This window comes from Hemiscyllium ocellatum, chromosome 26 (genome assembly GCF_020745735.1).
Source record: "Hemiscyllium ocellatum isolate sHemOce1 chromosome 26, sHemOce1.pat.X.cur, whole genome shotgun sequence".
NCBI lineage: Eukaryota > Metazoa > Chordata > Chondrichthyes > Orectolobiformes > Hemiscylliidae > Hemiscyllium > Hemiscyllium ocellatum.
Window position 1 is genome coordinate 14063750 of NC_083426.1, and position 25895 is coordinate 14089644.

The 25895-nt window shown below is 42.9% G+C and overlaps 1 protein-coding gene and 1 pseudogene across 4 annotated transcripts in view; both read right to left on the minus strand.

Annotated features, from left to right (window-relative positions):
- Positions 1 to 18906, minus strand: part of LOC132828349 (solute carrier family 41 member 1-like) — a 60271-nt gene extending 41365 nt beyond the window's left edge. The window contains exons 1-2 of one of the 4 annotated variants that reach the window (XM_060845375.1): positions 18868 to 18906; positions 17266 to 18020 (exon numbers count right to left, since the gene is read on the minus strand). In XM_060845375.1, coding sequence (XP_060701358.1) covers positions 17266 to 17673 — 408 coding nt within the window. In that variant the 5' untranslated portion in view covers positions 17674 to 18020; positions 18868 to 18906. Of the gene's footprint in view, positions 1 to 17265; positions 18021 to 18480; positions 18540 to 18690; positions 18775 to 18867 lie in introns of those variants that run through there. The other 3 variants (XM_060845374.1, XM_060845376.1, XM_060845377.1) reach the window with 3 other exon arrangements.
- Positions 11008 to 11379, minus strand: LOC132828329 (large ribosomal subunit protein eL36-like; annotated as a pseudogene).
- Positions 18907 to 25895: the final 6989 nt, after the last annotated feature.

Consider the following 25895-nt stretch of genomic DNA (forward strand, 5'->3'; position numbering starts at 1 on the left):
TTATACAAGTAATGACAAAGCAGATCTAATTTAAAAAAAAGTTAGCTGAAAATGTGTTGCTGGAAAAGCGCAGCAGGTCAGGCAGCATCCAAGGAGCAGGAGAATCGACATTTCAGGCATGAGCCCTTCTTCAGGAATGAGGAAAGTGTATCAAGCAGGCTAAGATAAAAGCTAGGGAGGAGGGACTTGGGGAGGGACGTTGGAAATGCGATAGGTGGAAGGAGGTTAAGGTGAGGGGATAGGCTGGAGTGGGGGCGGAGGTCAGGAAGAAGATTGCAGGTTAGGAAGGTGGTGCTAAGTTCGAGGGTTGGGACTATGACAAGGTGGGGGAGGGGAATGAGGAAACTGGAGAAGTCTGAGTTCATCCCTTGTGGTTGGAGGGTTCCTAGGCAGAAGCTGAGGCGCTCTTCCTCCAGCCGTCGTGTTGCTATGGTCTGGCGATGGAGGAGTCCAAGGACCTGCATGTCCTTGGTGGAGTGGGAGGGGGAGTTGAAGTGTTGAGCCACGGCGTGGTTGGATTGGTTGGCCCGGGTGTCCCAGAGGTGTTCTCTGAAACGTTCTGCAAGTAGGCGGCCTGTCTCCCCAATATAGAGGAGGCCTCATCAGGTGCAGTGGATGCAGTAAATGATGTGTGTGGAGGTGCAGGTGAATTTGTGGCTTATATGGAAAGATCCCTTGGGGCCTTGGAGGGAAGTAAGGGAGGAGGTGTGGGCACAAGTTTTGCATTTCTTGTGTTTGCAGGGGAAGTGCCGGGCGTGGAGGTTGGGTTGGTGGGGGTTGTGGACCTGACGAGGGAGTCACAGAGGGAGTGGTCTTTTCGGAACGCTGATAGGGGAGGGGAGGGAAGGGAAGGGAAATATATCCCTGGTGGTGGGGTCTGTTTGGAGGTGACGGAAATGACGACGGATGATACGCTGTATATGGAAGTTGGTGGGTTGGTAGGTGAGGACCGTGGGGTTCTGTCCTGGAAGATTGCAGGTTAGGAAGGTGGTGCTGAAACATTGTTGATCCATTACCAGGATTAAAATGAATATAAATTGCACGGAACTCAATGTCTGAGTTGGTAAGAATGCAAAGTCTTGCCTCCTTCAGAATTAAAATCAGAGTTATTATAGCGCAAAAGGAGATCATTCGGTGTATTGGGGCTGCGTCAGTATTATGGCTCAGTGCCATTCTGCTGCCATAACCCTGAAGGTGGTTTCCATTTAAGTTATTGAATGCCCCCTGAATTTCACAGTTAAGCTTCCTTTCACCACACTTTCAGACAGTGCATTCCAAACCATAATAAGTACTCTGAAAAAAAAGTTATTTCTCACATCATCTTGCTTCTTTTGTTAATTCTCTTATCTCTCAGGCCTCTTGTACTCAATCCTTTCTCAAGAGGGAACAGTTTCTTTTTTTCTTAAAATTCTGAGCCTTTTGCCAAAATAATTGATAATTACTTGGGGAATTGGCAATCACATTAAATATATTTTTACAAGGCACTGACCAGCAAGGGAGGCAAAGGTTATTGTGGGTGGAAGGGAATGTGAAGTTGAAACCACAAATGGATTAGCTATGATCTAATTGAATGACAGAGCTGACTCAAACAGCTGAATGGCCAATTAATGCTCCAAATTTCAATGTTCATAATTACTTCAGTTTATTCTGTGATGGTGGTTCTGTGGGACTGCATTTCATATTTCGCAGACAAAAATGTTTTGTTCCAACTTCGCTTCTGTTTTAACTTGAAAATATATTTAGTTCAAATTGTATGCTCCCTTGTTTTAGATGATTTGACCAGACAGGAGTTAATTCATTCCTGAAGAAGGGCTCATGCCCGAAACTTCGATTCTCCTGCTCCTTGGATGCTGCCTGACCTGCTGCGCTTTTCCAGCAACACATTTTCAGCAGAGAGGAGTTACGCCCAACAGGCCCCATTCAGGAACTGCTTTATATCTGCAAATGACTAAATGAAAGTGTGATGAATTTATCAAGGCAACTGCCACATGTCGTGACAATAATTTGCATACAGGTATCGATGGCCACAAGTTCTTTCCCGAACTTGGACAGGAAATTATATCACACTCAAAATGAACAACATGGCAAACTCCATCCCCATCTCAAAACCACACAGAGCAAGAGCAGGGAGCCTGGCTCATTCGTCCCATCTCAACAAAACAGGATTGAGGCCATCTGGACAAAGTTAAAGACGGATCACTGGATGCAAAATGTTAATACTGCTTTCTCTCCAGAGATGCTGCCAGACCTGCCGAGTTTCTCCAGCAATTTCTCTTTTTGTTTCATATCTTCAGCATCCGCAATATTTGGTTTTATTTTAGCAGACAAAGATGGAGCTAGCTTGAACTCTAGGCCTCAGACCCATCGTGATCAGTCATTCCGTGATTGTGCATTACCACCAGGTTTCTAGGATCCTTCCATACCCCACACAGGTGTGGTGATTGGAGTACAAGTGAGCAGGAAATTGCAGAACCCTATCTGCAGGAATATTTCCAGGCAAGGAAGAAAATCGCAGCCATTAAGATGGTAAACAGATGAATTAAAAAAACATGGTAAACTACAATGGGAAGATTAATAAACTAATGCAGCCTCTGCATTGGGAAGGCAAAGCTCCTCAGGGTGTCTGTGCCCAGCTCAGATGAACTGAATGACAATACAACAGTTTTGGAAGCAGGAAAGGTTGCCCAAGGTGCAAGCCTAGAATCTGCAACGACACACCCAGTCTCATACTCAGAGCTACGTAAGCTTCGCGCAATTCTTTTTCCCCTCTCTGAGCCAGCAACACACAAGCTAGAGAAGCAAAGCCACATTGTCAGTTTTGCACGAACCTCTCTACAGGCCCGCTACAGAAGTACCGAGTACGGTCCATATCAGACAATGCAAATTTTAAGCAGCTGTCAAACCAGTACATTTAATACCACAACAGCCTATCCAAACTGGGAAACTTATTGAAGCTTTACAGATGGAAACATAGAATCAGCTTAGACTTTCTCGATAGTGTTCATACTCAGCAATGATTTGTCATGATAGAAAGAGTGTTCATGGAATTATACACACTGGATGAGATCCCTCAGCACAACATGCCAGTTATCTGAAAGAGTATCCAATTCGTGCTAGTCCCCTGCTCTTTCTCATAGTCCTGCAATGTTTGCCGTATCAAATATTTTATCCGATTGCCTTTTGAAATTATTATTGATTCTGTTCCACTTTCTAAAGTGCACACTAATCAGAACTTTCACTAATCCAAACAAAATTTTTTCGGCCCTTCCCTCAGATTCTTTTTTACCAATTGCTTTTGTTCTGTGCTCTCTGATTACTGACTCTCCTGCCAGTGCAGACGAGCTTCTCCCTGGCTACTTTCTCCAACGGGTCAATGTTTTAATGTCTGTGAAACCTTCCTTAATCATTTCAATTCTAAGATGAATAATGACACTTTCTTTCATATCTCTCATGTTCTCAGCAATATTTGTACTACCTCTTAAATCAATGATAAAACATCCTGTATTGACTTTTAATGAGTAAAAAGCTGCAAATGTGTTGCTGGTCAAAGCACAGCAGGCCAGGCAGCATCTCAGGAATAGAGAATTCGACGTTTCGAGCATAAGCCCTTCATCAGGAATAAGAGAGAGAGAGAGCCAAGCAGGCTAAGATAAAAGGTAGGGAGGAGGGACTAGGGGGAGGGGCGATGGAGGTGGGATAGGTGGAAGGAGGTCAAGGTGAGGGTGATAGGCCGGAGTGGGGTGGGGGCGGAGAGGTCAGGAAGAGGATTGCAGGTTAGGAGGGCGGTGCTGAGTTGAGGGAACCGACTGAGACAAGGTGGGGGGAGGGGAAATGAGGAAACTGGAGAAATCGGAATTCATACCTTGTGGTTGGAGGGTTCCCAGGCGGAAGATGAGGCGCTCCTCCTCCAGCCGTCGTGTAGTTGTGTTCTGCCGGTGGAGGAGTCCAAGGACCTGCATGTCCTCGGTGGAGTGGGAGGGAGAGTTAAAGTGTTGAGCCACGGGGTGATTGGGTTGGTTGGTTTGGGCGGCCCGGAGGTGTTCTCTGAAGCGTTCCGCAAGTAAGCGGCCTGTCTCACCAATATAGAGGAGGCCACATCGGGTGCAGCGGATGCAATAGATGATGTGTGTGGAGGTACAGGTGAACTTGTGGCAGATATGGAAGGATCCCTTGGGGCCTTGGAGGGAAGTGAGTGTGGAGGTGTGGGCGCAAGTTTTACATTTCCTGCGGTTGCAGGGGAAGGTGCCGGGGGTGGAGGTTGGGTTGGTGGGGGGTGTGGATCTGACGAGGGAGTCACGAAGGGAGTGATCCTTGCAGAACGCTGATAGGGGAGGGGAGGGAAATATATCCTTGGTGGTGGGGTCCGTTTGGAGGTGGCGGAAATGGCGGCGGATGATACGTTGTATGCGGAGGTTGGTGGGGTGGTAGGTGAGAACCAGTGGGGTTCTGTCTTGGTGGCGGTTGGAGGAGCGGGGCTCAAGGGTGGAGGAGCGGGAAGTGGAGGAGATGCGGTGGAGGGCATCGTCGATCACGTCTGGGGGGAATCTGCGGTCCTTGAAGAAGGAGGCCATCTGGGCTGTGCGGTGTTGGAATTGGTCCTCCTGGGAGCAGATGCGGCGGAGACGAAGGAATTGGGAATATGGGATGGCGTTTTTACAGGGGGCAGGGTGGGAGGAGGTGTAGTCCAGGTAGCTGTGGGAGTCAGTCGGTTTATAATAGATGTCTGTGTTGAGTCGGTCGCCCGAGATGGAAATGGAAAGGTCTAGGAAGAGGAGGGAGGAGTCTGAGACAGTCCAGGTGAATTTCAGGTCGGGATGGAAGGTGTTAGTAAAGTTGATGAACTGTTCAACCTCCTCGTGGGAGCACGAGGCAGTGCCGATACAGTCAGTCATCGATGTAGCGGAGGAAAAGGTGGGGGGTGGTGCCAGTGTAGTTGCGGAAGATGGACTGTTCCACATATCCTACGAAGAGGCAGGCATAGCTGGGGCCCATGCGGGTGCCCATGGCAACTCCTTTAGTTTGGAGGAAGTGGGAGGATTGAAAAGAGAAGTTATTCAGGGTGAGGACCAGTTCAGTCAGTCGAAGGAGGGTGTCAGTGGAAGGGTACTGGTTGGTGCGGTGGGAAAGGAAGAAGCGGAGGGCTTTGAGTTCTTCGTGATGGGGGATGGAGGTGTACAGGGACTGGATGTCCATAGTGAAAATAAGGCGTTGGGGACCGGGGAAGCGAAAATCCTGGAGGAGGTGGAGGGCGTGGGTGGTATCCCGAACGTAGGTGGGGAGTTCTTGGACTAAAGGGGACAGGACCGTGTCGAGGTATTGGGAGATGAGTTCGGTGGGGCAGGAGCAGGCTGAGACAATGGGTCGGCCGGGGCAGGCAGGTTTGTGGATTTTGGGCAGGAGGTAGAAACGGGCGGTGCGGGGTTGTGGGACTATGAGGTTGGAGGCAGTGGATGGGAGATCCCCTGAGGTGATGAGGTCCTGGATGGTCTGGGAGATGATGGTTTGGTGGTGGGAGGTGGGGTCGTGGTCAAGGGGGCGATAAGAGGAGGCGTCCGCGAGCTGGCGTTTGGCTTCAGCGGTATACAGGTCAGTGCGCCAAACTACCACCGCGCCTCCCTTGTCTGCGGGTTTGATGGTGAGGTTGGGGTTGACTTTTAATGACACAACCTATATACACTAACAACAATTTACAATTAAAAATATAAAAACTGCTGAAAAGCAGTTTATATTCTAAGTGTTAAGCAAATTAATGTATCAGTTGTTAAGCTCCTCAGATGCCACCTGACCTGCTGTGCTTTTTCCAGCACACTTTATCGACTCTGACTTCTCTAGCAGCTGCAGTCCTCATTATCGCTCCGTTCTTAACAGGACAACAGAGGGGTAAACGTGTGAACCTACAGACATTTAGGCAAACTGCAATTTTAAACACCATATTTAACAGATGTCACTGTTTAATTTTATTTGAGGAACAACACATTTGCTCTCTCCACAGTTAGGTGGAATTCTGACATTTTGTTTGTTTAAGAATTTGAGGATCTGCAGCTTTTTACCCCCCTAGATGTAACACCGAAGTCAATCTCAGACTGAGATGTGCATTAGTGACAACACAGAGTCACTGAGTGAAGAAACAAAAGATTTGTCCCTATTTGTTGATCATGACAATGTAGGAATGCCATGCAAATCTAACTTATAACTAAGTGATTCCTTCAATAGGCCCTTCTGCCTACAACCTTTTAAAGCTCAAATTTCTCCATGACCCAGCACTTACCTCCTGCTCTCCAGTATTGAGATGGCCTTGTACTGTGGACCTTGGCTCTGCATCTCGGCTTCTCAATAATCTACGCATTAAACAAAGCTCAGGGCACATGTTCCTGCCTCCAAAGTGATGCCAGGATGAAAAACGCAGCGCTGAAAAAAGCTAACTTGCCACTTTTAAAACCAATTAGTACAAAAAAAAACAGCAGGCCTGGCCAACGAGCAATGCACGAAAACTTATTCACTTCATAACAAATCTTTTTCACTTCGATTGAGCTGGTGTGAAATGAACAGGCCGTCTACCAATTCAGTTGAAGTAGAAGTGCACAAAGAGCAGCGAATTGTGCAATTAAGTAAGATTTGAAAGCTGTTAGCATTAACCATCTGGGTGCCTTACTTCCACTGTATACGCCTGTTCTACGCACAGTTCCTCTGCAGAAATCAAAGAGATTACCAGGATACTGAGTGACTGGAGTGAAAATGTAGACATGGACTGCAGCAGGTTAAAAAAAGCCAGGAGGAAAAGCCTGGTAATGCCAACAATGCTACAAGAGCTGCAATGACAACCAAATAACAAACCGAGCGAAAACTGCAAAACCTCAATTGCTCTTTAACTGCTATTTAAGGCCATAGCACAATCAATTGAATGAACAAAAAAAGGGCCGTGGCTTTTTTTTCCAACCTATTGTCCTACAACAGAAGATGTACCTGCCTCCAACGTCACTCTAGGATTCCAAAGGCCAGGTAAAACCCCCTACTGGCAAAGAATGGCACAACTTATGTAGCTGTGGTGACCAACCCACCTCAAGACACATCAAGGACTCAAACATTTTTAGAAATAAACTAATGCAGACAGACACGAGGGGCAGAATGGCTTACTTCTGTGCTTCAATTTCTATAGCTTAGTATAGAAAAATACTGGATGAAAAAGACTGGACTTTATGTTCTGTGGGGAGACAAGAAAGAGAATAATTCCTCAAACCCTCACGTTATAGGAAAAGATACCAGTCAGGATGAACTGAACAAGGTTTAGCAGACCGCAGTGGAGCAAAGTGGGTGAAGGCAGAGAGCCAGTTTTTAATGGGACAGTCTCACTGAGAACATTTTATCAAGGATAAGAAATGATAAAGCTGGGAATGTCAGGTACAATGCTTCCACTGGTAATTCACGGAGGACAACAGAGGGTGGGAAGGTGAAAACTTCTGTATCAAGGCAATTCAAGCTTGTGGAAAGCATCTGATTTCAACAGTACATGTAGATTTTGACGATGAGGAAAGCAATTGATACATACAATCATGCCATGCAGTTTTACTGGTTCCAGACTGCTGCTGCGGATAGCAGTGGGACAGCAATTTGTGCTCACAAATCCAGAATGTTACAAGTGCAATAGATAGGAACAGACAAGTGAATAAACCCAGTAACAATATTGGAGCAGCAATCAAAAATTGAACCTCATCTCTTCTTGAGCAACAGACTTGGCCATATTTCTACAGCTCAGAGATATAACTATTTATTTTAAATGAACAAACCATCAGTGTCCTTCCTAACCACATGCTGTAATTGAGGGATGGGAGAGGAAAGGGAAAGATGAAGGGACAGGGTAAAAATACCATAATTACTGTGAAAGAAACTGTTATATCTATCATAATTTGATGTGACAACTATCCTGAAATCTTAGACACTCTGGAGACAGAACTTGATTCGAAAATTAAACCTCCATTCTTTGTAGTGGCAAGATATTCTCAGTGCTGACAGAGCAAAGAACTGCAAAACGCGTGATTAGCTTGGGCAAGAAAAGGGATATGGTAACCAGACAGGTAAACGTGATTAAGATTACTTGCTGCTCATAAATAGGCTGAGCAGAACAGTACATGCCTGAACCGTAACTTTCCTCTCTCAACTGGTTCACAGCTGAGCCCACAGGAAGTACAGAAACTGTGCACTGCTGCAATGTGGTTTATGTGATCTCAAAAACACTTCAAAACAAGAGCGTCGATGACTATTTTCTCCTTGAATCAATGTCACTAAACTAGAATGGTTGGGAACTGTTGTATTATGGTTTGAGGGGCCTTGTTTTCTCTGTTGCATTTCTTACGCTCTAACAGTCTCTACACTGTAGCACTGCTTCATTTGTTGCAAAATACTCCAAGACATCCTGAAATCATGAAAGCTGATCTATAACTGCAATTTTGGTTGCAATTTTCAATTTCAAGTGAACTGATAATCACTGGAGGCAAACTAACAGAATACAGATTTAAAAATAAACTACAGTACAATCTTGTCACGTGCACAATAAGGACCGACAAAAGCCTATTTGTTACTGTAGACACACAGCAGTTTATTAGCTATGACAGGTGATCATTAGAGAACTACAAACAAATAAAATGTCCCTGTTAGATTTCCATTTTTAGCAAATAGCTTTGGGTATTCAGTGAGATGTCCGAGAGCTACATTTAAGAATCCAAATTGCGTAGGCCTTAAAATTTTCATCACTATAGGATCTGCTCATTTCAAGGAGGAATGCATGTAGTTTTCTGGATGGAGTGGGAACAGATACATGTCGAATGGTTAAAGTGGGGCAAATGGATTACCAAAGATGCAGACATATTTGGAAATGTTCAGTATTTACGGTTGTGGGGTCATTAGTGCTTCCTGAGTATATGAATTTTAAAAGAATTTCCTGAAACCTTAACAGAGCTATAGATTCACTGGGGCAACATTAACTGGGTAGTTCCATTTGAAATGCTGCTCTCTTTTCTTGAGCTGACCATGTAACACCAGGTTGTGGGGTATTCAGTACAGCATTAAACTTGTGCTACAATATATGACAGTCAGAGTTAAACTGCATGGAAAAAGACCCGTCGGTCCAACTTGTGGACCCTAACCAGACATCCCAATCTAGTCCCATTTGCCAGTGTTTGGCCCATATCCCTCTAAACCTTTCCTATTCATATACCCATCCAGATACTTTTTAAAATGTTGCAGTTTGTACCAGCCTCCACCACTTCTTTGACAATTTGTTCTTTACACGCACCACCATCTGCATGAAAAGGTTACCCCTCAGTTTCTTTTCAAAATCTTTCCCCTCTCACCTTAAACCTACACCATCTAGTTTTGGTAAAAATAATGACTGCAGATGATGGAAGCCAGATTCTGGATCAGTGGTGCTGGAAGAGCACAGCAGGTCAGGCAGCATCCAACGAGCAGCAGCCATCTAGTTTTGGACTCCCCCAGGGAAAAGACCTTATCTACGAGTTTATTAACCTCTATAACATCATCCCTCAGCCTCCAACGCTGCAGTGAAAGTAGCCCCAGCCTATTCCGTCTCCCCTTATAGCTTAAAACCTCCGACCCTTGAGCATTTCACAAAGGAATCAGATTCCTCAATAGATTCAATTGGATGTGGAATTATTTCTGCTCTTACCGTGCTCCTCGTGAGCAGTCAGATTTCAAGACTCTAGCATGGTAACTCAGTGGTTAGCACTGCTGCTTCACAGCGTCAGGGACCTAGGCTCGATTCCAGCCTCGGGCGACTGTCTGTGTGGAGTTTGCCCATTCTCCCAGTGTCTATGTGGGTTTCCTCCGGGTGCTCCGGTTTCCTCCCACAGTCCAAAGACGTGCAGGTCAGGTGAATTGACCACGCTAAATTGCCCATAACATTAGGTGCTTTAGTCAGAGGGAAACGGGTTTGGGTGGGTTACTCTTTGGAGGGTCGATGTAAACTTGTTGGGCCGAAGGCCCTATTTCCACACTGTGGGGAATTAATCTAATCAAAACAAACTGTAGGGAAGGAGATAAATGAGTTGGAAAGGTTTCTGCAGGAGGCAATTTTTTTTGGCATTCAAGGAGCAACTTTAAATCCTCATTATTTTGGATCACTGCTGTTTTAAAAAGGCTAAGGTACTCATCACAAACACACAGTAACAGGTAAAGGTAACACATGCATCTGAAAACAGCTATTCAGATTTACAGCTCAAGCTGTTCAGCATTCAAGTCCCAAACCAGATGGTTAAGTGGCCGAACTAACACTCAAACTGTACGTTTCAGGTTGGATGGGTAGCATTAGACCAGTTTTTCATCCTTCTGTGTGAGCACTAACATTTCATCGTGCACAAATGGGCAAATCAGAAATGCAGTCAAGGTACGATTCAGATTGTACTCTCTCGAATTGGAAGCACTGACGTAAAAAATGATACTAAGGAGGAACAATCAGGACCCTTGCATTAAATCTCACTAGTATTTTTGCCATAAATAATTCCTGGAATGAATTTTGTTGGAAAATCTGGGTAGTGGGTAAGGACAGGACAACGTTTACTGCCATATCCAAATACCATTCACTATCCAAACTCACTACCAACTGCAACTCTGTAATATATCAACAGCATTTCAGAGCAAGTGAAAACGAAACCCAGCTCGATCTCTAGAAACACACAGGAAACTGCAGAAGGATTCAATTAGCAAGTCATTCCTGTAGACACTAAATAAAGCACCTATGTTTCGAGCAAGATCCTCATTTACTGTCAACAACTGTATCAGACAGAAAGTCACTGAGGATCCTTTTTACAAGATGCAGGATTATAATTTCACTTGTCTAAAGATGAGAGAGAGATTATTATAGAATCCCAGAGTCTACAGAAGCCATTTTGCCCATCAATCTGCACTGACCCGCCAAAGAGCAGCACACCTAGACCCAGGTCCACCCACTCTATCTCTGTAACCCACTTTTACCTTTTTTTTGATAACTTAAGAACTTTAATTGTAACAACTTTGTACGGAATAATCTTTCTTTGCAGCTGCCTTTCTCATTGCTGCCAGCACATTGCTGATTCTTCTCTCTTCCTCTTCGCATGGATGGGAGTACCAACTCTCTTTTTGATGAATTTGAGTGCACGCTTGTCTTTAGAGACTTTCAGCAACTCCAATGCACGCCTTTCATAGGGAGCAAAACCACAGACCTCACGGATTAGATCTCTGACAAACTTGGTGTGCTTAGTTAGGCGCCCTCTTCTTCAGCACTGTCTTGGCCCAGTCTCATTCTTGGTAACAGGGTGACCTTTGCACAGGCCAACTGTCATAGGATAGTGGATTGCCATTTCTGTAGCTCAGTTATGGCGACGGTAAGGAAAGACTGAAGCAGAGAGAATCATTTACCATTCTTAATCCACCCAGCTTGTAAATCTCTCAAAACTACGGGACAATTTAGCTTGGCTAATCCACTTAACCTGCATATTTTTAAACTGTGGAAGGAAACTAGAGTACCCTGCAGAAACCCACGCAGAATCCAGGAGAATGTGCAAACTCCACAGAGCCAGTTGCCTGAGGTTAGAATCGAACCCAGGTCCCTAACACTGTGAGGCAGCAGGGCTAACCACTGTGCCATGCTACCCAATGGTTGAGGTACAGCACTGGGATCGTTACAAGGAGAACCAGGTTTCAGATTAGTTCAACAAGAAGCTGTGACAAACAAAAAGAGCATTCATTGTTCCTCAAGCTGTCAGTTCATGGGAGTTGTTTAGATGCAAAAAAAAAGTGCAACTCAGAATGGCAGTCATACAAAGGTTAACTTTTAAAAAGTCTTATTTTTCATCTTGATCTGTCCATAGTTGATATCCTACATAATGCTGAAAACCCTGAACAGAATCACCTTCTGATTTGTCATATCCTAACAAAAGATACACCAGCTTTTTCCCACGTGGTCACACCTCTGTAAATGACATCTATACTTGCTCCATTGTCCTCAACATTCCTCAAGGCCGGGCAATTAACACCAAATGCAAGATTCTAATTGAGACCCAATCATTTATTTTGCGCAGCTAACTCTTTCCCATTTTGCTGAAAGACAAAAGGCAGCTAATCTCCAGTGGTGCTACCTGGATGTTGAGAACCATCATCACGTGATGTGTTCTCACCACTTGTACTTTTTTTGGTGTGGGGCAGGGGGTGGCAGAGAAAGAGCAGGTGGGTGCAATCCATAGCCAGAATTTTGAGAAGCTGTGCAAACAACAAGTCATATAAAATAATTGATATTTTGGGCAAAAGCCTTTCATCAGAATCTGGCATTCCTGATGAAGGGCTCTTGTCCGAAATGTCATTTCTCTGCTCCTCGATGCTGCCTGACCTGCTGTGCTTTTCCAGCACCACACTCTTGACTCTGATCTCCAGCATCTGCAGTTCTCACTTTTGCCTAGTAATACAAAATAGGCAAACTCCAAACGTGAGCAGCTTGATTATAATTTGTAGTCAATATGGAGGCTTTTTCCTACTCGTTGCACAGCTCCAAGCTTGGGATTGCTGCAATGGCAAGATTAGTGTGAAATTCATTTATTTGAGTATTGACCTCATCGTTAATGTTTATTAATAAAATATGATTGAAACATAACTTGAAACAGTTCTCCCCAAGATACTGCCAGACCTGCTGACAGCAATTTCCGTTAATGCTGCATTATTTGCTCGCAACTTTGACAGATTATTTTAAATTAACAGATGATAGCACATGCATTAGTTTTAAAGGTGTAACCTTCTGGCCCCTTATTTCTATACAAGAATTCTGCTGAAGCCAAGGTTCTAAGATCAACATAAACCAGAACACTACATCTGGGTGCACTCTCTATTTATAAATTGTAAGTATTTGGGAATATCAAATCAGCCTTAATCTCAACTCATGCTACATTTCTCCCAAAGGTGAATATAGGCAAAGAAACATTATTTTCGGGTGGTGTACTTGACTCTATAACTGCCCTCTGGAATGACCTAACAGGCCACCCAGTCCAAAGGCAATTAGGAACGAGCAACAAATGCTGATCTTGCCAGCAATGCTCGCAGCCCATGCAGGAATAAAGAATATTGTTTTCCTTCAGACACAAAGTGATTAAGGAACCTCTTGCCTCTCAAATTGGTCTTTAGCTTATTTAGAAATGGCAATAGGCAGAGGACATGCCAAGCCAACACAGAAGTTGTTTCTTCATGCCATCAAGATCATGATGTTTACACTATTTGTAGTATCTCATCTGCAACTCCATTCTTTTGTTACCTCTACACTTGACTATCCCAATGTATGGTACTGGAAGAGCACAGCAGTTCAGGCAGCATCCAAAGCTGCACTTTGGATGCTGCCTGAACTGCTGCACTCTTCCAGCACCACTAATCCAGAATCTGGTTTCCAGTATCTGCAGTCATTGTTTTTACCCTATTCCAATGTATTCCTGGCCAGCCTTTGACATTTCACTCTCTGTAAACTTGATATTGGCCAAAACTCTACTGCTCAGGTCCCAGCCTGTAACAAATCCTGCACAAACCCTCAGGTTCTTGTGGACACATGCAGGCCCATCTTTTAAGCATACTGAGTTTAAAATTCACACCCAAGTCTTCAAATCTCTTCACTGTTTTACTCCATCCCTTCTCCATTACCAGTTCGTATCTCTCAACCCTCCTTTAACTCAGACTTCTGGAGCATCCAATTTTAATTGCTCTATCACTGGTATGACTCTGCTATCAGACATAAAGACTATCAACTCGAAAGTAATACTTCAAACCTCTCCTTTTTTTTTTATTCCTTTAAAGGCATTTCTTACATTTTTTTGATCAAGTTTTGGATTCTTCCCTAATATCCGCATGTAAATCCATACAAACTAAGAGCAGAAGTAGTTCATTTGGTCCCTCGAGATTAGTCCACCATAAGGTTATGGCTTATCTGGATTTCTGAATAGCATATTTCCAAGCCATTCCTAATGCCCTTTTATATATCAGTTTATATAATAAAAATTCTATCTATCTTCTATGACCCTACTTCTAAAATCTGAGACAGAGACTTCAAATTCTCACAACTCTCCGAAAAAAATATTATCCTCATCTCTGTATTAAAAGCATGTTCTTTAAACTTTAAGTGTCCTCTAGTTTTGGATTCACTCACATCAAGAAACAATTTTTATATCCACATTGTCGAGCCTATTCCGAATCTTATATACTTCAATCAAGTCACCTGTCACTCTTCTAAATCCCAATGTAAGCATAAAGTCAGAGATTCTGGATTAGTGGTGCTGGTAGAGCACAGCAGTTCAGGCAGCATTCAAGGAGCAGTGCTCCTCAGATGCTGCCTGAACTGCTGTGCTCTTCCAGCACCACTAATCCAGAATCTGGTTTCCAGCATCTGCAGTCATTGTTTTTACATAGAGTCAGGGATGTACAGCACAGGAACAGACCCTTCGGTCAACTCGTCCATGCCGACCAGATATCCCAACTTAATCTAGTCCCATTTGCCAGCACTTGACCCATATCCCTCTAAATCCTTCCTATTCATATATCCATCCAGATGGCTTTTAAAATGTTGCAGTTGTACCAGCCTCCACCACTTCCTCTGGCAGTTCATTCTACACATGTCCAACCTTTCCGCGTAATACCTTTACATTTGAAGTACCAATCCTGTCAACCTATTCTGAATCACCCATAATGTATTTACAGTCTTCTTTAGTAAGGAGACCAAAATCTCTCAGTATTCGAGATGTAGTTTCAACAATGTCCTATATAATTATAGCATAAAATCTTTTATGTTCAATTCCTGTCACGATAAAGGAAAATATTCTACTAACCTGTAACACTGTCATTTTCCCCCTAACAATGCTCCTTTTGAATAGTTTGACATGTTTTATTCCATTAAAACTCAGAATATAAAGTCAAATCATCATGGTAAGAGATGATAATGCACAGCCTTTCCCACTGCCTTCCAGCCTGTAAACCACAATAACTATTTCCCTCTAATTTCATATGGTAACATAGTAACTTGCCATTTTTAAAGTTGATTCACAATCACTCCAAAGTGGAGCCGTTCTTGACAAGGCATACTCCATGGTGCTGTAAACTGCAAATTGTGCCAATCCAAAAAAGGTGTGAAACGCTTCAGTTGCAGAATTAAGACACCCTGGTGCAAAGTGTCACTTAAAAAACAGCAATCAACTCAAATGACCATTTATCTGTATTATTAATCAAACATCCAATTGACTAAATGCCAGCAAATTAAATGGTGGTTAAAAAGCAACAATGAAAAAAAGAATGCCAACTCCCCTCAGTGAATTAACTAATTCTGCTCTGGAACATGCAAACTATCATTCTTGAAGGTGCTGTTCAGCTTTGCTGCGAGCTTTCAGGAGGAGGTTGGGAGGTAATTCTGCAACTTGACGGCACCTTCGATTCTACCTGTCGAAGATCGTTGGTTTGATAATTTTGTGGGTTCAAGATCTAGATGGTATTTTCATCCGCTACATATAAGAGAGACCTAAGGGGCAACTTTTTCACGCAGAGAGTGGTACATGTATGGAATGAGCTGCCAGAGGAAGTGGTGGAGGCTGGTACAATTGCAACATTTAAGAGGAATTTGGATGGGTATATGAATAGGAAGGGTTTGGAGAGATGTGGGACTGGATTGGGTTGGGGTGTCTGGTCGGCGTGGACAGGTTGGACCGAGAGGTCTGTTTCCATGCTGTAGACCTCTATGACCTGGTAACACAGTACGGATGTCATTATTAAATGATGCCTGCATTGCACTTTCTCCATCAGGGAATCTATTCAGCACAAAATGCCTATACTCAATTTTCAATGTTTCAACAAAACCTCTTCTCAAACCACAAAAAAACAAACTGTACTCGAATTAAAGGAATTAAACTTAAGCTGCACACCCACACTATTATTCTAAAGAGAGCACTAATTGTAAATTAACTGAGAATAATTACACCAACACTGATTAATACAAAATTGGATTTTAAAAGACAAACAACATATCCCATAAAATCCACTACAAGAATGGACTTAATGTTATTCCTCACATTGTTTTGGAACTGAACGAAGCAGTATAATGAAATGTCAACACTTCCAAAGCAAATATCAAAATATTGAACGTAGAATTTTAACAAATAATTTTTTCCCATCACAAAGAGGTAAAAACTTGCCAGTCAACTTCACCTTCCTCAAAGTTTCTCACTTTTTTTGGATTGGCACAATTTGCAGCATACAGCACCATGGTGTAAACCTGGTCAAGAATTGCTTCACTTTGGGGTGATTGTGAATCAACTTTAAAAACAGCAAATTAATACGTTACCATATGAAATTAGAGAGAAATAGTTATTGTGGTTTAGAGCCTGGAAGGCAGTGGGAAAGACTGTGCATTATCGTTTCTAACAATGATAACTTCACTTTATATTCCACCTTTAATATCTCACAAAGTTACAAATCACAGAACACCAGGTTATAATCTAACAGGTTTAATTGCAAGCACGAGCTTTTGGAGCGCTCCAAAAACTAGTGCTTGCAATTAAACCTGTTGGACTATAACCTGGTGTTTTGTGATTTGTAACTTTGTACACCCCAGTCCAACATCGGCATCTCCACATCATTAATCCTTCACAGTTAATACTGAATATAACAAAAAGGTTACATTCTATTTGAATATAGACCATAAGACATAGGAGTGGAAGGCAGGCCATTCGGCCCATCAAGTCCACTCCGCAAGTAGCAGCAAGTACCAAAGCATACGAGGCAATTTTTTTCCTCCCACCAAAGGGCTTCCACATTCCGCGTGCAAATTTGGAACAATTTTTACACATGCCAATGTACATTCTATTGAATGCAATTTTAGCAAGAAACAGTTTTGAAACTATACAATAATTCCACAGGAAATGAAAGGCAGAATTTAAAGAAAGAATGAATATTCTATTCACTGAAATGTAATTGGCACTGCAGTGCTTCCAAATTCACAAAATGATAGGGTCTGAGTCCACTGCCACGATTTCAAGTTAAACAAAGTCAGTTCCTGTGGAGGTTTTTTGTAAAAGATTTTACTTTCTCTTTTGGGGAAAGGGAGCAGAGAGATCAATGAAAAGGTATCCTGCTCCTTTTATCCATTTCCCCAGGGGCTGCTTCAGAATTTGATTGGTGACCCAGGTTCTCGACCTGTAATTGTCAGTCTGGGGAGATTGGTGCCACAATGGCAGAACCACACAAATACAATGCACACACACTTACCTGTACAATATCCAAGACCATTCCAGCTGCCACTGTCCCAAAGCCTGCCAGCAGGAAAGGGAACACAACCTGCAGTCCTATAGAGAAAGAAGTCTCTTTAAGGGTGTCGTGACCCCGAGGTGGGTCAGTGCTGATATCATCGCTGTCAATACTCTGGCTGCCATTCTCCAGAAGGGCATCTTCTTCCCTTAAACCTTTGGCATTGGCACAAGAGTCTCTCACTACAGTCTCTACCCTTTCACCCTGTTCTCTCTCTTCTGTTAAATAGTCTGAGGTTTCCACCAGTTCCTTGGAGGAATTAGGAGTTACAGAAATGGCAAATTCATCAGGGCTGCCAACGACCGGATAGGCATTTCCATTGGCATGGTAAAGGGGACCCAGCTCTTTCTGTTCCATAGAGTTAGACATAGCGAATTCACAATCTTCCAGATATCATAACGTTTCACCTTGTTTTCTGGTTTCAACTATTAACAAGTCTATAAAATGTTTGTTCTCCTCCCCCACTCAAAATAATAAAGGCAGGCTCTGTAGTTTTTGTTTGCAAAACGTTAAGATTTGGGTTATAAGAGATCCTTTTCAGCTTGTAGTTCCACAATGAAATTGGCAGAACTGCATTTCCTTCAGAAGCAGCTTCATGATGAAAATATACCTTTTCAACACGTGGCAAAAAAAAATCTCCCAGTGCAACAACGTGAGACTGACGGACTTTTTATTCCCCAGTGGTCAGCCCGACGTGAGAAATCGATACAATCTCTCTGTGAACAGAAGGAAAAAGATACATTAAAATATTATCCTGAATAACATCTTTGGGGAAAGGAGGGAGCGAACTTGACAAGCTGCATTCTGTTAGGAACCGACTGAACACTCTCAACAGGAGTCAGGAAATAAATACCGGCAGCCAACATTTGGAAATTTATCTTTCGCCCACTCCAATAATAAATAAGCTAAACTGGGACAAACAAAAAGAAATTCCTCTGACAAAACCCTGGGGTAGAAATAAAACAGAAAGCAAAATCGACTTGCAGTTCCAGTCATTACTTCGCGTTACCTGAGCTGTCAGTCAAAAACAAAATTTCCCCTGACTCAGATCTCGAGTCAAACGTTCGCTACCTCCCAGTTATCAAACAGTTGGTAAAGTTCCCTCCTTTGATCTCCAAAGGTATCTCCTTTTTATTTAAGGGGGGGAAAAAGGAAAGGAACAAACTGTGGCCTCACTTTACCCTGTCAGCTGCCTGGCTGGAATAAAGCCTCCCGCAGTCTCCTGTCCCTGTGTCTCTCACCGTCTCTTGCTCCTTCCTTTTGGGTTTTTCTCTGCTGGCACTCCCCTTCTCCCCACCCACGCCCACACACACATATAGTGGGGGGAGAAGAGAGTGACAGACATATTGAGACACCTCGTTCCCTTTCTGCGGGTTAAAGTGTTACCTGCTGGAGGATGTGAGGCGTTGACGACCATTACTCATTAACCGGCAGTTGAACGAGCCGCTGTGTAACAGGGCCTTCCCCTCCACTCCCCCTGTGTCTACCCTCCCCCCTTATCCTTCTTTTGCCTCCTCCTCCTCCTCGTCGCTTCCCCTCCCCATTCGGCGCCAGACTACGAACCTCCAGCGACTTCCATCAGCACGACCCCGCACAGGCGCACGGCGGGGAGGCGGTGCCGGTCACCTGTCACCAACGGCATCACTACTCACCAATCAGAACGTCCACCAGCTTGATGGGCAGGCCACAAACCAATCAGAGCTGTGGACTATATGGGAGGAACCGCCCCTACCCGAACGTCACAGAGAGATTGGAACTCCATGTACTGTATCTAAGAATGTAGCAAATTAAGAAAAGTTTGTGTTCCTGACTCAGACCCGGCAGGAATTGGACAGTAGAAGATTAGGATTCAGTAACTATTTAGGACTTACCATTAATATGCAGGCAGAGTGCAACTCAAGTTGAATTGTATATTTTTAAGTTATTTTTCTTTACAGGCAGGGACCACATGCGCGGTGAATAATAGGCTTCTGGATGGGTATATGAATAGGAAGGGATATGGTTCTGGATCAGTGGTGCTGGAAGAGCACAGCAGTTCAGGCAGCATCCAACGAGCAGCGAAATCATCAGGAATAAAGGGGGCTTTTGCCCGAAACGTCGATTTCGCTGCTCTGTTGGTTGCTGCCTGTACTGCTGTGCTCTTCCAGCACCACTGACCCAGAGTCTGGTTTCCAGCATCTGCAGTCATTGTTTTTACCAGGAAGGGATGTGGGCCAAGTGCTGGCAAGTGGGACTAGATTAATTTAGGATATCTGGTTGGCATGGACAAGTTAGACCAAAGGATCTGTTTCCGTGCTCTATGACATGGGTGACAAACTGAGCTGTGCAACAGAGTCTGGATGAGTGTGGTTTGTATCTTGAGCACAGAAAATGTAATAATATCAGTGGAGTTGAGGGCTCTTCCAAAGGTAGAGACACAGAGTGCACAAAACACACGACTTGGACCTCTTGTAGCATTGTGGTAGTATGCTTACCTCTGGGGAAGGAGGCCTAGGTTCAAGTCCCACCTGCTCCAGAGGAATGTAATAACATTTCTGACTGATTGATTTGGAAAATCTCTATATACGGTGTAAATCTCTGTATACAAGTCATTACTGAGTACAGGAGTTGGGAAGTCATATTGTGGCTGTACAGGACATTGATTAGACCACTGTTGGAATATTGCGTGCATTCCTGGTCTCCTTCCTATCGGAAAGATGTTGTGAAACTTGAAAGGGTTCAGAAAAGATTTAGATTAGATTACCTACAGTGTGGAAACAGGCCCTTCGGCCCAAAGGTCCACACTAACCCTTCAAAGAGCAACCCACCCCCCTACATTTACAGCTGACTAATCCACCTAACATTACAGGCAATTTAACATGGCCAATTCACCTAACCTGCACATCTTTGGACTGTGGGAGGAAACTAGAACACCTGGAGGAAACCCATGCGGACATGGGGAAAATGTGCAAACTCCACACAGACAGTTGCCCGAGGCAGGCATTGAACCCGGATCTCTGGCACTGTGTGGCAGCAGTGCTAACCACTGAGCCTACAAGAATTTTGCTAGGATTGGAGGATTTGAGCTATAGGGAAAGGCTGAACAGGCTGGGGCTGTTTTCTCTGGAGCGTCACAGGCTGAGGAGTGACCTTACAGAGGTTTACAAAATTATGAGGGGCATGAATAGGGTAAATAGACAAAGCGTCTTCCCTGGGGTCGGGGAGTCCAGAACTAGAGGGCATAGGTTTAGAGTGAGAGAGCAAAGATGTAAAAGAGACCTAAGGGGCAGCTTTTTCACACAGAGGGTGGTATGTGTATGGAATGAGCTGCCAGAGGAAGTGCTGGAGGCTGGTACAATTGCAACATTTAAAAAGCATTTGGATGGGTATATGAATAGGAAGGGTTTGGAGGGATTGGGCTGAGTGCTGGCAGTTTGGACTAGATTGAGTTGGGATATCTGTCGGCATGGATGGGTTGGACCGAAGGGTCTGTTTCTGTGCTTGTACATCTCTATGACTCTAAAAGTTAAAGAGTATCAGGAAGCAAAAGACAATTCATATCTAACCAATTAATAGAAGTTCGAGGAAGTAATGTGCTGTGAATAAAGGAGGACCAGTGGATGTACTGTACTAATTTCAGAAGACATTGACAAGGTGCTGTATTGAAGATTTTTGCAGAAAATAAAAGCTCATAATGGGGGTAACATCCTGGCATTGATGGCAGCTTAGCTAGTTAACAGGAAATGAAGTAGGCATAAATGGGTGATTTTCTGGTTTGCAATGAGTGAGGAGGAGTGTGCCATAGGGATCGGTGCTGGAGCCTCAACTATTTAAATTGTAATTCTTTTGGAAGCTATTCAAATAAGGTGTACTGGTGTACTGGACAAATACCTGGAATGGAGGGTGTGTGTGTGTGTGTGTGTGTGTGTGTGTGTGTGTGTGTGTGTGTGTGTGTGTGTGTGTGTGTGGCGGAGGGGGAAGTCTTATCAGGAAAGTTGGAAATGCTAGGCTTGTGTCCACTGGACTTTAGAAGAATAAGGTCACTTGTTTGTAATGTATAAAATGCTGACAGCATGAGCATTTCTTCTTGTGAGAGAATCTAGAATATGTGGTCACTGTTTAAAAGTAAAATGCTGTCCATTTAAGATAGAAATGGGGAGAATTCTTTTCTCACAGAAGGTTGTGGGTCTTTGGACTGCTCTTCCTCAAAGGACAGTGGAACCAGAGTCTTTCAATATTTTTAAAGGCAGAGATATACAGATAGATAGATAGATTCATGATACGTGAAGAGGCTGAAAGGTTTTTAGAGTAAGCGAGAATGTGGAGAAATCAGATCAGCCATGAACCTAATAAATAGTGGAGCATGCTCAAAGGGCCTATTCTAGCTGCATAATCATATATTTATATGTTCCCATTTGTGAATTAGTCTAATTCATGGTAATAAAGAAACTGTGGAATGTGGGGTCGACAAGAATGGAGGAAGTGTAGATGAATGATGATTTCAAAAGAAAATTATAAGGGCACATAAGAGAAAGAAATCTTTGGGGCTCTTTAGAATAAAGTGTGGAAATAAGCAGACTGTATAGAGAATTAACATAGACTTGATGGATCAAATTACCTCCTACCGCATTATAATTACTTCGTGGTACAGAAGGCAGCCATTCAGTCCATTATGTCAAGGCCAACTCAACAGAGCTATGTAGTCAAACCTGCCTTTCAGATCTTGGTCTGCAATCCTGTGGTTTACAGCACCCCAAAGTAAATTCCAATTTTAAAAAAAAAGTGATAAGGATTTCTGACTGTACCTCCCTTTGGATGAAACACAAATTAACCATGACAATAGCAAGATGTGTCAGCTTTAGTCTTCAGCATGTGCTGTGTTATCCAATCTCAACAGGAGCACAAAAACTGATGTCAAATTCCCTTCCCACAATAAAGAATGTCAAACAAGTGTTCCATTCTTCATTAATTTGATGTGGTCGCCTCTTTTAAAAACATGTTGGATGAATTAGGTTTAACTGCAGTGATCTTTACAGTTGCGTAACCTTACTGCTAGGTGCTCAATGGCAAACAAATTACTACTTGACTAATAAAAAGAAAATTTAACTTGCTGTAACACTGAAGAAAAAGGTCTTGTTACATTGCAGGTTCTTTGTCATTGTTGAGTTCAATCCCACTCCATCAAGGTTAACACTGTATGAATAATTGCGTTGTTGGAGATGGACCAGCCAAGGTGCTTACTACCCTTTTTAGAGGATGTAAACAATTCCACAGTGCTATTTTGAAAAAGAACAGGGGAATTATCCCTGCGGTATAAACAGCAAATTCTGGAGATAGCCAGCAGATCCATTAGCATCTGTTGAGAGATGTTGGCATCAATGACCTTCTTAGTGCGTTCAGTAGTCAACCACCTGAAACATGAACTCTGCTTCTCCTTCCATAGTCTGTCAGACCTGCTGATTGCCCTTAGTATTTGCTGTCTTTATTTAAGACATCTAGTACCTTCAGTATTTAACTGCTGAGTTCTCCCCACTGTTCTGGCCTATACTTATCCCTCAATCAGCATCACTAAACAGCTTGTCTGGTTATTACCGTTGTTGTTTTTGTGAATTTGCTGTACAGATTTAACTTCTGCATTTCCTGTATTACAACAATGACTACTTTTCAAAAATACTGTACTTCATTCACTGTAAAGCACTTTGAAAATCCCAATCATCGTGAAAAGTGCTGTATCAATGCAAATGCTTTGGTCTTCTTTCTCACGTATCCTTTAAGAAAGCTGTAACAAAACAAGATTAGACAAAAATATTACTTAACAAGAGAAAACTAATGTTGCTGAAATTAATATGTTGAAGAGTTGGGATTAGGCTGATACATTGCAAACATATAATACTGTACAACGTGCTAAACAAACTTGTGTGCAGGGCAAGAATGAAAGATGCATTTTCATCTCAGCAACTGGTGAAAATGACACTGCTGCACTGGACCATCAGGATTGAATGGTCTGCTTAGTTTCTTAAAATAAAATGACTTTCACAAACACATTCTTTTTGCTTTGGCGCCAGCCATAAATATAATTATTTTCTATGCCACAAAGAATGGAACTGTTGCCAAGGGCATGCAGCATGGCCCAATGCGTGCAACAATGTGAAACAGCGATCATGTTTGCCAAAATGAGCAAATAATAGGACATGGAAAATTCTGGTATGGACATGTACAGGATGCATGCCTGAATGAGCACAAAGCACCATTTTTGTTCCCATCTACATCTGACTCACTACAGATTGTTCTGGTTAATTGGGTCACTTGGGTTCAGCACTTCTTTTAGCAGAATAAATAATCAGAGCAGGAAACCTGAGCTGGACTTTGTTTCCATATTGTTGTCCATCACCCAACCAAAACACATATTAATGTTCCTTCCTTGGTAACAGGTTAACTATACTGTAAACTCTTTGTAAAATATTGTACATGTAACACCAAAGCATCACAGTATGATGTACCCCACTGCTATGGTTGGTTGCAGGCTACTTTAGATGCACTACAAAGATGCACCAAGTTTATCTAATAATACAGAAAAAAATTTGAAGCAACAAGTGTAATTCTCATATTTCCCATTTAATTGGTCCATTTTGTAAAATTCACTTCCTTGCCTCAGCCATCATTTTAGTATAAAACAACAAGGAAAACTTCAGAGCCATAGAGTCATAGAAATGTACAGCATGGAAACAGACCCTTCGGTCCAACCCGCCCATGCCGACCAGATATCCCAATCCAAACTAATCCCACCTGCCAGCACCCGGCCCATATCACTCCAAACCCTTCCTATTCATATGCCCAACCAAAAGCCTCTTAAATTGAGGCGAAATGGATAAAATAGACTCTATTGATTAGGAACTGCTGGCTAAAGAAATGCTAATATTGATTTAATTTTGATTTGGCGATGCCAGTGTTGGACTGGGGTGTACAAAGTTAAAAATCACACAACACCAGGTTATAGATAAACAGGTTTAATTGGAAGCACTAGCGTTTGGAGCACTGCTCCTTTATCTGGTGGTTGTGGAGTACAACCTGAGTACTCAACAACCACCTGCTGAAGGAGCAGTGCTCCAAAAGCCAGTGCTTCCAATTAAACCTGTTTATCTATAACCTGGTGTTGTGTGATTTTTAACTTTGATTTAGTTTGCAGTTGCATAATATATAATGACAATGGAGTTGCTGACTGCTCATAACAATAAATCTCTACCATTTAAACTGCAACAGACAAGTGACATTCAGAGAAACTGCAGGAAAGCTTTGTAAACTATTTTTACAGAAGTCTCTCTTTCCCTATTAAACGTGTTACATTCATGATATATAACGTCTCAAATACAACGTAGTGTATCTCAAATTGTTATTTTTAAAAAAATGAAATTAACAGTGACTGCTTCATTTGACCTCAAGGACTGACCACTGCCCAAGCCCCCTACTCATGGAATCCTTTTGGGTATGACTAAGCACCTGATTGACCATGATCAACCCCTTTGGACTGGAATTGGACTAATCCCCGACCAAGTGTGGCAGTACCCCCTCTCCCTGATAAGAGTCCACCCTCACTTCATTAAACACTTGTCCTCTTTGCCATTCTCAAATCACCACTTTTAAATGCCTATTAAAAACTGCATCTTTTTTGTTATTCTATACTTTTGATTGTTGACTCAAGTTGGAAAAGGACTTGTTTTAAAACAAAAGATCGTGGAAGGAATTGCTGCATTTTTAAAAATAAAGTTACTGAAACTCATCAAAAGCTGTGTTTACTTGCTGCTTTTTTCAAGGGGATGGTACCAGGGGGTATATACGAAGTGTGATTTGGATTGAGATAGGTTGCTGATTAGTTTACAGAATCGTGACCAGTCATGTTTTACAAAGGCCATCAGCCTGACAACAACTTGCTGATTTGCTCCCACATAGCTCGACAGCTTGTGGATGTGAGTGATCTGGGCAGAAGCTTTTCAGGCTATTGAAAAGGCAGATGTGTGTTTCTTTTTCTCTCTCTCTCTCTCTTGCTCTCTTAACTAAAATGCTTAAAGCCTGAAGAAAGCCAATTTATTTTCTCTGACCTGTTCCAATAGAAGGACTTGGGAAACAAAATTAACACTCCATCGCATTCATGGCAGCATTGAAAGGCTTCCCTTCAATTTGTTTTATCCTCCACTCATAACACTCCTTTTTGTTTATCTTTTTCTGTGTGTGTGTGTGTGTGTGTGTGTGTGTTTGTGTTTGTGTGTGTGTGCTTTAGTTGCGGGGGGTGAGGAAGCTGAGAGGCTTAGTTGAGTTACATGTTGATGCAAAGTTGGGTAGAGTATTTGCGGATTGGAAGACCCTGTTAGAATTTGATGTTTGAAAAATGATAGTGGGAAGATTTTCTTTTCTCTCTGTGCTTAGTGATTTGAAAATGAGTGTGTGTGGGCAGCAGCTTGCCTGTTGCAGATGCTCAAATTGAAACATTTGTATCAAAAGGGCTGTACTGTTAGCAGGCAAAGCAGCACTTTTACCAGCACAAATTAATTTAAACTGGGCACTTGGAGAATAAGGACCAATTAAATGTAAATCTGGTGGTTTTGACAACTTAGAAA